General features: G+C 39.6%; 1 protein-coding gene and 1 long non-coding RNA gene across 4 annotated transcripts in view; one reads left to right on the top strand and one right to left on the bottom strand.

The window, feature by feature from the left end:
* LOC119866411 overlaps nucleotides 1-13,873 on the bottom strand; it is a 171,297-nt gene that overhangs the window by 87,872 nt on the left and 69,552 nt on the right. The gene's annotated exons all lie outside the window — the stretch shown is intronic.
* COL28A1 (collagen type XXVIII alpha 1 chain) overlaps nucleotides 1-13,873 on the top strand; it is a 162,129-nt gene that overhangs the window by 103,170 nt on the left and 45,086 nt on the right. For both annotated transcript variants that reach the window (XM_038556895.1, XM_038556896.1), the window contains one exon: nucleotides 2,023-2,091. In XM_038556895.1, the coding sequence (XP_038412823.1) occupies nucleotides 2,023-2,091 (69 nt within the window). The remainder of the gene's footprint in view (nucleotides 1-2,022; nucleotides 2,092-13,873) is intronic.

Below are 13,873 nucleotides of genomic sequence, written 5' to 3'. Positions count from 1 at the left end.
CGTTGACTTTTCCTCTCCAGCTATGAAAGTCCTAGGTGGCATCTTCTTACAAAATGGAGTTGTTTCATCTATGCTGAAAGTCTGTTGTTTAGCATAGCCACTTTCTTTTTTCTCTGAGCTAGATCTTCTGGACAACTTCTGACAGCTCCATCAGCACTTGCTGCTTCACCATGCACCTTTATGTTACAAGAGAGGATGTCTTTCCCCATGCACCAAACCCTGCTGGCTTCAAGCCTGCTTCTGCAGCTTTCTCACCTCTCTCAGCCTTCATAGGATCAAAGGGAGTGAGGGGCTTGCTCTGGATTAGATTTTGGCTTAAGGGAATGTTATGGCTGGTTTGAGCTACCCAGAGCACTAAAATGTTCTCCATCTCAGCAGTAGGGCTCTTCTGCTTTCTTATGCTTCATCAATTCACTGAAGTGGCACTTTTAATTTCCCTCGAGAGCTTTTCCTTTGCATTTGCAACTTGGCTAACTGTTCAGTGTAAGAGGCCTAGCTTTTGGCCTGTCCTGGCTTTTTTTTTTTTTTTTTAAGATTTTATTTATTTATTAATGAGAGACAGAGAGAGGCAGAGACACAGGCAGAGGGAGAAGTAGGCTCCTCACAGGGAGCCTGATGCAGGACTCTATCCCAGACCCCGGGATCATGCCCTGAGCTGAAGGCAGACGCTCAACTGCTGAGCCACCCAGGCATCCCTGCCTTGGTTTTTGACATACCTTCCTCACTAAGTTTAATCACTTCTAGCTCTTAATTTATTTTTTTTTAAATTTTTTATTTATTTATGATAGTCACAGAGAGAGAAAGAGAGAGGCAGAGACATAGGCAGAGGGAGAAGCAGGCTCCATGCACCGGAAGCCTGATGTGGGATTCGATCCCGGGTCTCCAGGATCGCGCCCTGGGCCAAAGGCAGGCGCCAAACCGCTGCGCCACCCAGGGATCCTAGCTCTTAATTTAAAGTGAGAGATGTGTGACTCTCCATTTCACTTGAACACTTAGAGGCCATTGTAGGGTTATTAAATTGGTCTAATTTCAGTATTGTTGTAGGAAGTAGGGAGGCCTGAGGAGAGGGTGAGAGACAGGGAAACACCCCAGTTGGTGGAACAATCAGATTGCATACAACATTTGTGATTACATTTGTTGTCTTATACGGGTGTGGTTCAGGGTGCCCTAAAACAATTATGATAGTGACATTAGAGATTACTGATCAGATATCAACATAATAAATATAATGAAAAAGCCTGAAATATTGTAAGAATTATCAAAATGTGACACAGAGACAGGAAGTTAGCAAATGCTATTGGAAAAATGGCTCTGATGACCTCGCCTAACACAGGGTGGCCATAAACCTTCAATCTGTAAAACGAGCAGTATCTAGGAAACATAACAGTGAAGAACAATAAAATAAGGTATGCCTGTGTGTTCTAGGGGTCTCCAAGGAGAGGCACACACCGTGGTGTAGAACACTTTCCAATCTCATTTGACCGCAGAAGTCTTTCCTCAATAAACATGGGGTTAACTTATGTTGTAAAAAACACATACTGGGAAATGATGTACTTTTTGCTTCATTTATCTATTTTCTTAAAAATTCAATACTGATCCACTGAAACTTTAACTGCAACCCTAGTGAATAGCACTTGACACTGAAGTGGAGAAACATATTAGAGGCTACACAGAATTATGTGTGAGTGGTCTTCACACCCCTGGTGTTCTAGGGGCTGGTGGTAGAGCAGCTAAAGAAGCCCATGCAGACAAGGCTACCAGGCCAACACTTCGGCTTAGGCCAAGTAGCCCTGCCTTGCCTTTTTACTTATATTTGGATTATGCATAAGATTTTTCCAAGGGTTCTGCAGGCTTAAAATTTGGGGAAAAGCACTGCTTTATATAAACTATGATCTAGCTTTATGGGCACATAGATGTTAGTCTTGATCAGACCCTAGTTAGAAGGAAGCCAAGAGCAGAAATACATTATTTCTTCCTGAATCCTCTCACACTTCTCTTCAATTTCGCTTCATCTTCCAACAGGGAGATATTGGGCAGAAAGGCCTGCCTGGCCCTCCTGGACCCCCTGGCTACGGATTACAAGGAATTAAAGTAAGTGGATGTGATTGCGCTTGAGTCACCTCTCAATTCTCCAGAATGATGAGAAAAGAGGTTGTGGATAATATCAAACATGACTGTTATGAAATGAATTTAATCTAAGCTTAGCAGTTAAAATGACCTCCAGTACTTAGAGACACAACCCAGAAGTGTAAAAATGCTCTAAGCACATTAGTGTCATGAACACTAGACATTACATAAATTGCTCGGCGAGACATTTAACTGTGATGGTGGGCTTGTTGTTCTTGCCAATCTCTGAGCTGAGTGGAGAATTTATGCCCAGCTGCGTGTTCTTTCCCTGTGTCTGTCTCTGTCTCTTATCTTCCTCACCTGTATTGTCTGCTCTTAGCCCCAGGCTTCCTAGTCTTAGCTCATAGTTGAACTGCCCAGGGAACTTTATGAATAATACTGATGACCTCCCCTGGAAGAATTAGATCTGAATCTCTGGTGTAGTACTTGAAGTCTGAAAGCCCCGCCCCCACCCCACCCCCCACCCAGGTGATTCTTCTGAGCATCCAGGGTGAGAACTCTGGCTCGAGGTCCTGAGTTGGTGTTATTGGAATTCACAGCTACTCATATTCTGTGGTTTGTCTCAATAGTAATAAGCTTATGCAGCAAGGTGGGACCACCAGGTGCCCCATGTCTCAGGAGACAAAGTTTGGCATCTAAAGGTTGCCATGTAATTTCAAACAATTTCCTCTTATACATCTCATAGGTTGATTTATTGATTTTTAGTTTTTATTTTGTACTGGCTCATTCTCATTCTATTTTCTCCCAAATAAACTTCTATTGTTTTTACCATGGTTGCGCTTCAAAACTGGGTAGTTCATCCCCTAGATAATTGATGCTGACTCTTAAAAAGTGGAAATGTTCAAAAATTTTTTGAAACTAAATTTCAAATAGAATTTCTTATTAAGTAGAAGACAGTAAGAGTGTAAGTTAATAATTGTGAAAATCCTGTGTTGAAAATAAACCACCTACTCCTGTGCAGAAAATGAGCTTAGTCAAGAGCAAAACTCACTGAATCTGTGTTAAATCTTTCCATCTATCACACAATGTCTAAGGCTTCCACGGCAGGTCCTTTAAATAACAGTTGCTCATCTGTGGGGCTGAGTATCCAAGGGAAGGCCTGACAGTTACCATGTTGCTGATGTACCAGCACTGGAAAATCCAACAAAACCCTGCTTCTTTGTAAATAACATCACTCTCATCCTTAATCTTAAAATTCTATAGTTAAAAAATGGTGACGCTCTATAGATGCCGTTGCATGAGTTCGCTTAAGTAGAGAACCCATGTTAGACCACTGGTCCTTCCACCAACAGGAGCTCAGCCTAAATGCACTGGTAGATCCTTATTGCCACTGTGTTAAATTCAGTGCCAGCGTTTTTCTTTTTTAAATTTTTTCCCCTTTAAAAAAAAATTAAATTCAATTAGCCAACATATAGTACGTCATTAGTGTCAGATGTAGTGTTCAATAGTTCATCAGCTGCATGTAACACCCAGAACTCATCACATCACATGCAGCATTTTCCTTTTTATTATCTGGGAGATACTTCCTTATTTCCCAAGCAGCACTGTGGATTGCACTTAATCCTCACCAACTCTGACTGGTGCCCTGCCTTCCTCATTGTTCATCCTTTCTTATGCCCTCCAGGGTATGCTATACTCAAAATCTATCTTGAGTGAGACTCTGCTGGGAAGCCTACCACGATAGGGAAAGAACCAAAATTAAAACTGTCACATATCCAGTGCTAGCAGAAATGAGATCAGCTTTTCTTCCACTGAGGGCTGTGGTCTGATCCTATTGTCAGTGAGCCCTGGCCACTGGCTGTCTCATAAAACCTCTCTAGACATACTGGATCACCTGGCATCCTGTTGGGAACAGGGAAAACCTATTTTACTCAGGACTGCCACCTCATTTTCTTGACCCTGGGTTGTACTATCACTGTAAAAGGATGGGAACTGAAAAATCAAGCTTATGGTGTTCCTCCAAGTCATTTTAAGGCTACGTGATGAGTGAAATGTAATTTCTTATGTTCATTTGTTGACCTATTTCCCATATCTTTCTAAAACCCATTTGAAATAGCAAAACACTTCTGTTGATTTATCTGTTGGTAAGTCTTTGATGGAAGCCCTTGCTGCTATAATACTGGTGTGTGACCTGTGCCTTGTCTCTCATGCTGTCCCAACCATGGCAAAAAAGAAGCGCTTGGGTAACAATCACATAAGTGGTTTGTTCCAGCACCTCCCTAACTTTGTTGCTAGAATATTGTGTCTTTAGGTAGTCACTCATCAATCAGCCAACCAACCAACCAACCAACCAACCAACCAACTAACCACCAATACTGGTTAAGTACCATCTATGTCAGGCAAATAACCTAATTGCAATATAAAATGGCGGGTGAAGAGACATGATTTTAGTCATGGAGTTTATAGGCCATAAAATAATTACACTCTGAGCTCCAGAGAATATGGAGGAGAGGCACATGGAATATATTGGGTTTATAGTAGGCCACAATAAGGAGGTTAGACTTAATCTCAAGAGCAATTGAAAGTCAGAGAAGGATGACATGATCAGACAGATATCAGAAAAGACTCTGTCTACCATCTGTAGAATGAATGCACGTGACTACAAGGAATGTGGGTGCTGCCCTACTCATGCCCCTCCTCCTGATTCTCCATAGGGTAGAATGTGATTTTCTGGCAACTCTCTCTTTCTGCCTCTCCTGAAGCTCTGGGACCACACAGGGCTGTTGCTGTGGCAGCCTTGGTCCTGGGAAACATAAAAGCATAATGGGCTCACTCCCCTTGGGCACTATGGCAGTTTTCTGCATTTTCTCTGTAGTTCACACTGTGACTCAGCTGGCTCTGCCCTGCAGAGAAGCCCTAGTTCCTTCAGGACCTCCAGTGCTTTCTCTCAACTACAGATGTCTATTGATTAAGTGGATGAATATGGACTATGGCTCTTTGGCCTTGGTCCTTCGGGTTCATGGACTAGGTCAGGAGGTTATGTGATGCTACCATCTTATCCCACTGTGAACAGTGAGCATCCCCCTAAATATGGACTATAGATATGCCAGTAATCCTCCAGGTTAAGTCAGGAGGGAGAAGAAATGGAGTGGGGTCTTGAAGGATTACTTGCTATGTCAACTAGCCCCTCTAGGGGCCAGGAGGGGTGTGATGAAAGGGTTCCTTCTCTCCATCTTTGTTGAAGTCAGTTCCAGTGCCCTGATCAGCCCTGACATTCCTGTAGTACTTTTTCTCAGAGGATCAAGAGGTATTTATAAAAATAAGATTCCTGAGGGCCCTCCTTGACTTCAGGAGTTTCTGAGGTAGATTTGTGGACTGGGCTCTACTTTTACTCCTTTATTCATTAAAATGTGTGCTTCCATGCCACTGGCTTCCATTCTGCATTTAGGCATGAACATGACTGATCCCCTGGCTGAAGGAACTGTCCCTGCAGTCAGGCTGTGGCAAAGGATGGGTTCACGGATATGTAGGCCAACCCAGTGTGAAGAATAGCCTCAGTGATGTGCTGGGGGAATCTGGTGAACATTATCTGGCAGAAATCCCAATATCTCCAAAGCGGGTAAATAGCAATGATTACAGTGGTCACATAGTCTAAGAGCTAAAGGATTAACCTCTAAGATGACAGGGACCCAGAAACGGAGGGAAACTCAATCCAAATGACCTCTCTCCTCTATATTCTGAATTCAAGGCATGATAGAAAGAAATGAGCTTTGGCCTGAGTCTTGCTAGTTGTGTAAGCTTGGATAAAGCCATGAACCTTAGCTTTTTCATCTTTAAAATAATAGAGATAAGACAGCCTATTTTACAAGGTACTGTGAAAATAAAATTGTGCAAAGTGTCCAGTACTTTGGGCCATGGAGTCAACAGATTTGAATCATGGCTTCCTGAGGACCAAAACCTGGCCTCAGTTTTCACTATTTGAGTAATAGGGATAGTAATAGTACTATTACCTAAAGTTGGCATGAGGAATAAATGAAACTTAATGAGACTATGTGTAACACATTTAACACAGGGCTTGGCACATAGTTATAGGTGCAGTAAATGTCTGTAGTTATTCACATTATTGTTCCTTCCTTTCTACCTCCCTTTCCACTAGTCCCTCTTGTATTTTCCAGGATGAAGTCCCAGAATTCTGGCATTCAAATGATTCAGTGCTCTAAAACATAAAATATTGGTTGCAGGAGTTAGTGTAGGCCTAGCTGCAGTACCAAATAAAACCCAAAAGGAATAATGGCTCAAACACAATAGAGATTTGTGCTTGCTTAACAGGCCAATGTAGGTGTTCCTTTTCAGTGAGCAATGTTCTTTCATTTTAAATTTCAGAGAATTTCATCTCCCATTGATGCTTCCTCCTTGTGCTCGGCCTCTACACCACTGATACCCAGCAGGCAGATAGGGAGAGTGTGAAAGAGGCACACCTACTTCTCCAAAGCCTTGGTCAGGCATTGACACATGTCACCTCTGCCCCATTTTACTGGCTAGGACTAGCATCATGGAAAGGCTATCTAGCTGTGTGTCCAGGAAGAAGAACCAGAAGAGGTTTGGTGAAGAGCTAGCTGGTATTAACGCCACACCTAATTTAACCTGTTTCTAGGAAGGATGGCAAATTTAAAGTTGTTTGTTGTTCTGAAGTATATTGGTGCTTCCAGAAGCAAATGGAAGACAAGAGTGGTCTCCATGGCAACTTCCAGGATGCCTCACACTGTCCTGGTACTGTGGGGCAATGTTACCCAGGCTTACAAAGGCTGGGTTCAGATTCATCATTCCTTTTATCCTAACTTCAAAAGAAAACCTTAGAGCCTTGATACCTTCTTATTTCACACAGCATCAGGAGCACTAGCAGATGATTTAGAAACCTGTCTTGAGTAGACAGGCTGGTTACCAGCCACAGAGCTGGAGGAGACTTTGGGTTTTGCAGGACCAGGAAAGGAACAGGAAATGCTCATTCCTGTCTGTGACAAAGCCAAGAGCGAGAGGACATGGGTCACCTGGATCCTGAAGCTGAGATTTCAAGATTGGGAGACATGGCGTCAGAGGAGGGAGGCTGGCCCACAGAGCTGATGTGAAGAATAAAGAGGACCCAATAATTAGGATCCCGTGAGGAATAAGGGAAAGGTCAGTGTTGATTACCCAGGACTCCAATAGCATCTGAGACCAGAGAGGTCTGATGGTGGGTGAGTTAACCCAGCTGGCAGGGCTGAGCATGAAGACAGCTGAAAAAAAAAATGGCTTCTCCCTCCAAAGCTCTCTGACTAGAAGCTCAGTGTACAACCCAGAACCTTTTAAGATTCTTGGCTCAATGTTTAGGGTTAATGTCATTTCTTAGGTACATTTTTGTTTGTTTCAGCTGCATCAAAGTAACTGTAGTTCTAAAAACCCCCAGCACCATTTTCACTGCAGCAAGTACTTTTGCCACCTTCTGAAATCCCTTCATCAGAAAGGCTAAAGCTTGGAAGAATGTGAGCAGGGGCGCCTGAGTGGCTCAGTGGTTGAGTTCAGGGTGTGATCCCAGGGTCCTGGGATTGAATGCTGGCATCAGGCTCCCCATCAGGAGCCTGCTTATCCCTCTGCCTTTTCAAAGAGAGAGAGAGAGACAGAGAGAGAGAGAGAGAGAAGAAAGAAAGAAAGAAAGAAAGAAAGAAAGAAAGAAAGAAATAAGAAATAAAAAGAAAGAAAGCAAGAAATGACAGAAGGAAGTGACACAGAAATGAAGTAATAAGAACAAGTAATACATACATAATACACTAAATAAAGACGCAAAGCACTCACCTTCTCCCACGAAAGAAGAAGAAAGAAGAAAGAAAGAAAGGGAAAGAAAGAGAGCATACCATAAAGAATGTGAGCATACTGTGGTGGAAATCTCACATAGAACCTAGCAGCCTTCTGTTTGGCTCCTACCTATATCCCTGATCACTTTAAAAGTGTTTCCAGAAACCATTTGACTAGATATTTGGTTAGAGTGGACCTATTACAGAATGGAAAAATTGCCCCCATGTAACAGCCAAATAGAAATGATTTATTTGTTGAAATTAAACTGACTCAAGGGGGGGAATGAGACCTAATAAAATTTGGGAGTAGATTTGATAAACACCAGGTTGCAAATACCTGCAGAGATATTGACAGGAGGTTTTTCTAGTCTTCCAAACTCATAACCTGTATGATGGTGTTAATACTACTAAAAAGAACAATATATGCACACACATATTTTAATATGGTGACTTTCTAGTGTTTCAACTTAAAAATTTCTTTCTCCTTCCTGACCACAAACAACAGCATAAAAACCAAAAAACAAACCAGCCCAGTAATAGTAAATCACCACATTCAACCTGAACATGACTTAAAAATTAAATTGAAACAATAAAGAATATAGTTAATAGCATAACATAGATTGTATGTGTGCTTAAACCAGAAACCATCTTTGAATTAGCTTCTAATACTTTTCCTGTACTGTAATTTTCAAACTCCCACAGTGGTTTCCCTACATAGAAAGGAGTCATCAGAAGCACATGAGAGGTACCTTGACCTCGAAATTGTTCAGTGTTTTGGGATTACACCTGCCAGATTGCTTCTGGTGGGGGAGGGCTGTGACTCAAAGTCCATCCTGGTAATCAAAATCCACAAACCTAGTTTTCAGACATTGAAGGCATCCTCTTATACCTGTATTATACCTTTATACCTTTTATTATTTTTTACCCAGCTGGCTCTGAGACCATTTGCATTTCTCATTTACTGCTTCATGCTTTCATTTTCCTCCTGGGCCAAGTGGTTTTCATACTTTCAAGCTAGTTAGAAAAAAGGATGTTTTGTTTGTTTTATTTATTTATTTTATTTCTGAGTATGAATCTGAGGATATGGTACAGTATTTTCCTTTCTCAGTTTCATTATTAAAATTTTATATGTAAATAGCCTTCCTATTCCCCAAATCAGAACTGGAATGGAGATTTTAGGATCTCAGTTTAGTGGTCTTGAATCATTATTGCCAGCTTCTATATATTCCATCTTTGCCATGAATAAAGCCCTATGCAATGACTAGTGACTACTCCTATACTGCCATAAACCCCAAAGGAAAAACATATTTTTTAATTTATTTATTCATGAGAGACACAGAGAGAGGCAGAGATGGGTGGTACAGGGATAGCAGGCTCCCTGGAGGGAGCCCGATGTGGGACTTAATCCTTAGGTCCCTGGGGTCACGCCCTGAGCCAAAGGCAGATGCTCAACAACTGAGCCACCCAGGCATCCTGAAAAAATAATTTTTAAGTCACTTTTTCCATAGTAAATGGTATATCCTTCCCCAAGCTTTACTATGGTCTCCCTAGTTCCAAAGAAAAATCAAAAGACCGAACACTAGGTAATAAAGATAAATGTCCGATGTCATGGTCTGATGCCGAATATTAAAAAAAAAAAAAAAAAAAAAGATTAAGTTAGCACCAAATATTTGAAAATTATGTGAATGACTTCATTTGAGCAGTTATATGCTGCTAAAGGTACTCATGTTATAATAGTACATCATTTATAATTACAGCAAGCATGCTGTCATTTCAGATTGTTCTGACTTTTTCCTTTTTCCCTTTGTGTCTTCCTTTCCCTCTGTCCCTCTCCTCTTCCCACCCATCCATTCATATCATTCAATAAATAAAGATTTAAATGTTATATATTTATTCCTTTTCATTCTTGTAACAGATACTGTCTGTACAAAACTAAGCTGAATGAAGGACATGAATAAATTAATACCTTGCTGTCACCATCTTTTTAGCATATGAATTTCACTGTTGAAAATTTATAAAAGGTATTTTATCTTTTTCCCACCCATCAATGCTTGGTTAGAAGTAAATTACTAGTATATATTTTTCTCCTTCTTTCAAGAAAGAGGTAACTTTATTCTTCAGGGCTTTGAGCTCAGGGAGAGAACCAGGACCATATTACATTCTTTATATTCCATGTGTTCTATACACAGATGTTAAGTAATGTATCCAAAGCCACTCACCCCTGCTTCTCATGTGCCTCCCTGAAGTCATTGTGTGACATGTAGTAATCAAGTCCGGGTAGATGTCAGAAAGAGGAAATGATCCGTTTGAGACTTTCAGATGTGTCCACTCAAAAAAATTTTTTTTTGCATCTTGAAATTAAAAGGTGGCCCTTCCAGACAGGAGATCTATGTAGTAAGGTCTTTTACCATGATAATCTAAATTTTTTAAAAGAGAGAGGCACTAAAAAGCTCTTCTTTTCCCCTGAACAGCATGTTCTGTCAGAAGCCAGGGATTGGATGTAGTGACCTTTTGAAATCAATGGCCAGGCCTAAGACTAGAAATTACAGCAGGCTCTGGGCTGGCAAGTGTGGCTTCAGGGTGAGGCTGTAATAACCACTCTGCCCCACACACAAAGGCTTATTAAGTCCCTTCTGGATTGTTGGTTGAAGGACCCACTCTTTTGTACTGCAAACCTTTGACAAGTCAGTTAAGGCCAACTGATAAGTAATCAAACACTTTTTATGCTTTTACAAACATCTGAAGGACTTTACAATTATTGGCTTTTTAAATTATCAGTACCTTTGCTTATCTAGTTGCAGATAGGACTTCTAATTTTAAATATATGACAGAAAATGAGGTAATTACCTGTTCATAAGCAGAGAAGCTCTAACAAAGCCAAGAGTATGGAGTTTGTGGGTATTTGTGGCTCAAACTGATAGGCGATAAAGATAACCCCAGAATAATCTTTCTTTCATTTTGTGACCAATTCTTCAATCACCAGTTCTTCAAAACTGCTTCTTACATCATATGAGTAGGAATCATGGGCACAATGGGTATGTGTTCTGTCCTAGGAAAGTGAAACTGAATGAGAGGAGCAAAGAGTATTGATATGGAGAGAAATGGAAAGAGAATTAGAAAGAAAAAGGAGAAAGGGGAATAAAGAATAGAAAATTGGCAATGATGACTTATTTATTTATTCATAGAGATAGAGATAGAGATAGAGATAGAGATAGAGATAGAGATAGAGAGAGAGAGAGAGAGAGAGAGAGGGGGGCAGAGACACAGGCAGAGGGAGAAGCAGGCTCCATGCAGGGAGCCTGAAGTGGGATTTGATCCAGGGTCTCCGGGATCACACCCCAGGCTGCAGGTGGCACTAAATTGCTGAACCACCAGAGCTGCCCACAATGGTGACTTTTTTTAAGACACTGGGTAGTAATGCCTTTGGCCTTAAAGCCTCCAATACCTGAAATGAATATAGTTACTATTCTTTGGTTAAATTTTGCTTATGTTCTACCTTTATCCTTTTACTTCTGCCTTTTTGTATCCTTTTACTTTACGTGTTTCTTTTAAGCAACATGTATTTGGATTTTTAAAACTCCAGTCTGACAATGTTTGTCTTTTGTCAGAAGCATTTTTAGTTCAGCTACAATTTTGTAATTAGTGAACTTTTATAATTTATTTCTACCATCTAACTTTGGGCCATTTGTCCCTCATGTTCTATGTTCCTTTTTGAAAATCTTTTCTTCCCCTTTTTGATACTTACTCATTTTTAACCATTATATTTTCCCTTTACTTGTTTGGAATCTACTCATTTTTCTCCCTCTTTTTCAATATTTACATTTAAAGATATTATCATTTACCTTAGGAAATACCCATTTTACCTGTCTGGTTCTTACAATCATTTTGAACACCTTAATTCCATCTGCCTCTACCCTATCGTTATTGTTTTATATTTTAAATTTTTCAATTCCCCTAGATCATGTTTTTTTAAAAATATATACTCACTGTTTATTTAGATTTATTCACTTATTTAGTACTTTCTACCCAATCCATCTTTCACCTCAGACTGGAACCACTCTCCCTCTGCCTGATGTGGATTCTTCAGAATTTCCTTTGGTTAAAGAACCACCAGAGCAACCTCTCCATTTTTGTTTGCCTGAAACTATATCTCTTTTCTTTTTTTAAAAGATTTATTTATTTATTAGAGAGAGGGGGTACAGTGGGGATGGGCAGAGGAAAAGGGAGAGAAAGAATCTCAAGCCGACTCCACACTGAGTGCAGAGCCCAATGTGGGGATTCATCCCTCAACACTGAGATCATGACCCGAGCTGAAATCAAGAATCAGATGCTTAACCAACTGAGCCACTCTGGTGCCCCCAAAACTATATTTCTTTCTCCTTAATCTCTTCTTAAAAGATATTTTTCTGAGTATAGAATTCTAGGTACGCAGCTTTTTCTCTCAGGGCAGGAAGATTTTTCCCATCAATTGGTCCTAATTGTTGCTCTTGAGAAGTTACCTATCATTCTAACTATTCCTTTAATGATAATTTGTCCTTGTCTCTGTGACTTTTAATGCTTTCTCCTTTTATTTGGTGGTATGCAGTTTTACTATCATGTAGCTAGTGTAGATTCTTTTTTATGTCTTTTGCCTAATTTGTCAGAATTTTTAATTTTGTGGAATAGTATTTTTTTTTATCATTTCTGGGAGACTCATCATCCCATTCTCAATCTATAATATTGTTCCTTTTTATTGTTTTCATAGCACTATCACCATCTGAAAATATATATATATCTTTTTGCTTATCTTCTTTGGATTAAAAAAAATTTTTTTTGGAAAGCAGGGACTTAGCTTCTTTCATCTGTGTCTAATTCCCCAACACCTAACAGAGTGTCTGGAATATAGTAGACACTTAATAAATATTTGTATAATGAATGAACAAGGTAATGAATGGTTGAATGGAGGTATGAAGGTAGATGTATGATGGATGATGGTAAAGTTCCACCTGTAATCAAATTGTTGACCCACAACATGATTCGTTTATACGTTCTTTGATTCAATAAACAAGTATTGAATTCCATTACTAAGAGAATTCTAAACTTGTGAAATGATAAATTCTTTTTCTTTTTTAAGTCCTAGTGTTTAATAGTGAGAATACCTTACTCTTACAAGTTGGTATGCTTGATTGGACTAACAGGTAGAAGTTTACTTGAAATACTGTATTTGGCTTTCTTGAAAGTAGATCTTTGTGCCCAAATTATCTTTTATCACAGTACAACAGGATCACAGTGGATGCTATCAAAGTAAATGTATTTGTTTGATACAAATGAACCTAAGGCATTGTATCTGGTGGTTCTTTTGAATGCTCAGTGGGATCTGCCTGGTGGTAATCAGAGTATATATTCAATAATTCTTGATTGATTTGATCTAGGTCCTAACTTTAAAGACTTACATTAATAGATTAAGGAGGTAAAGAGGAAAAAATTTAATTCATCATTACCTGTCACCAGATCAGACAATCATGGCAATATCATTACATTTCCCTTGATCCTTTTAAGTTAATAATCAAGTTAGAAATAAATGAGAGACGTATGCTATCTAGTTGTTACATTTTCACACCTTTACCAGGAAGTAATTTTTACCAGGAAGTTTTAACTTTGAAAATAGATTTTCCTATGAGTTTGTATTTGTAGAGATGACATTTTAAGAATACTAATACATTCATTATCAATTTCTCTTTATCAGTGTAAAGACAGTGAACTTTTTTGGTAAGACTATTTATTGGCATATGTAATTGTGCCTTTAAATAGTGGCTCTTAAATTTCAAAGGAGAAAATAGATTTTTAATGTATTAGAATACTAGCCTTCTGAAAATTCTCCAACTGGCTTCTGTTGGTTTTGAAAAGTGAAATCTGATGAGTCAATAGTTCCCATTGTGATTATTATGCCAGTTTCAGAAAGAAATAATTCTTCCACAGACCTCAGTCTGTTCTTCTTG

The sequence above is a fragment of the Canis lupus genome, chromosome 14 (assembly GCF_011100685.1).
Source record: "Canis lupus familiaris isolate Mischka breed German Shepherd chromosome 14, alternate assembly UU_Cfam_GSD_1.0, whole genome shotgun sequence".
Lineage (NCBI taxonomy): Eukaryota > Metazoa > Chordata > Mammalia > Carnivora > Canidae > Canis > Canis lupus.
This window is presented reverse-complemented; position numbering and strand designations above follow the sequence as displayed.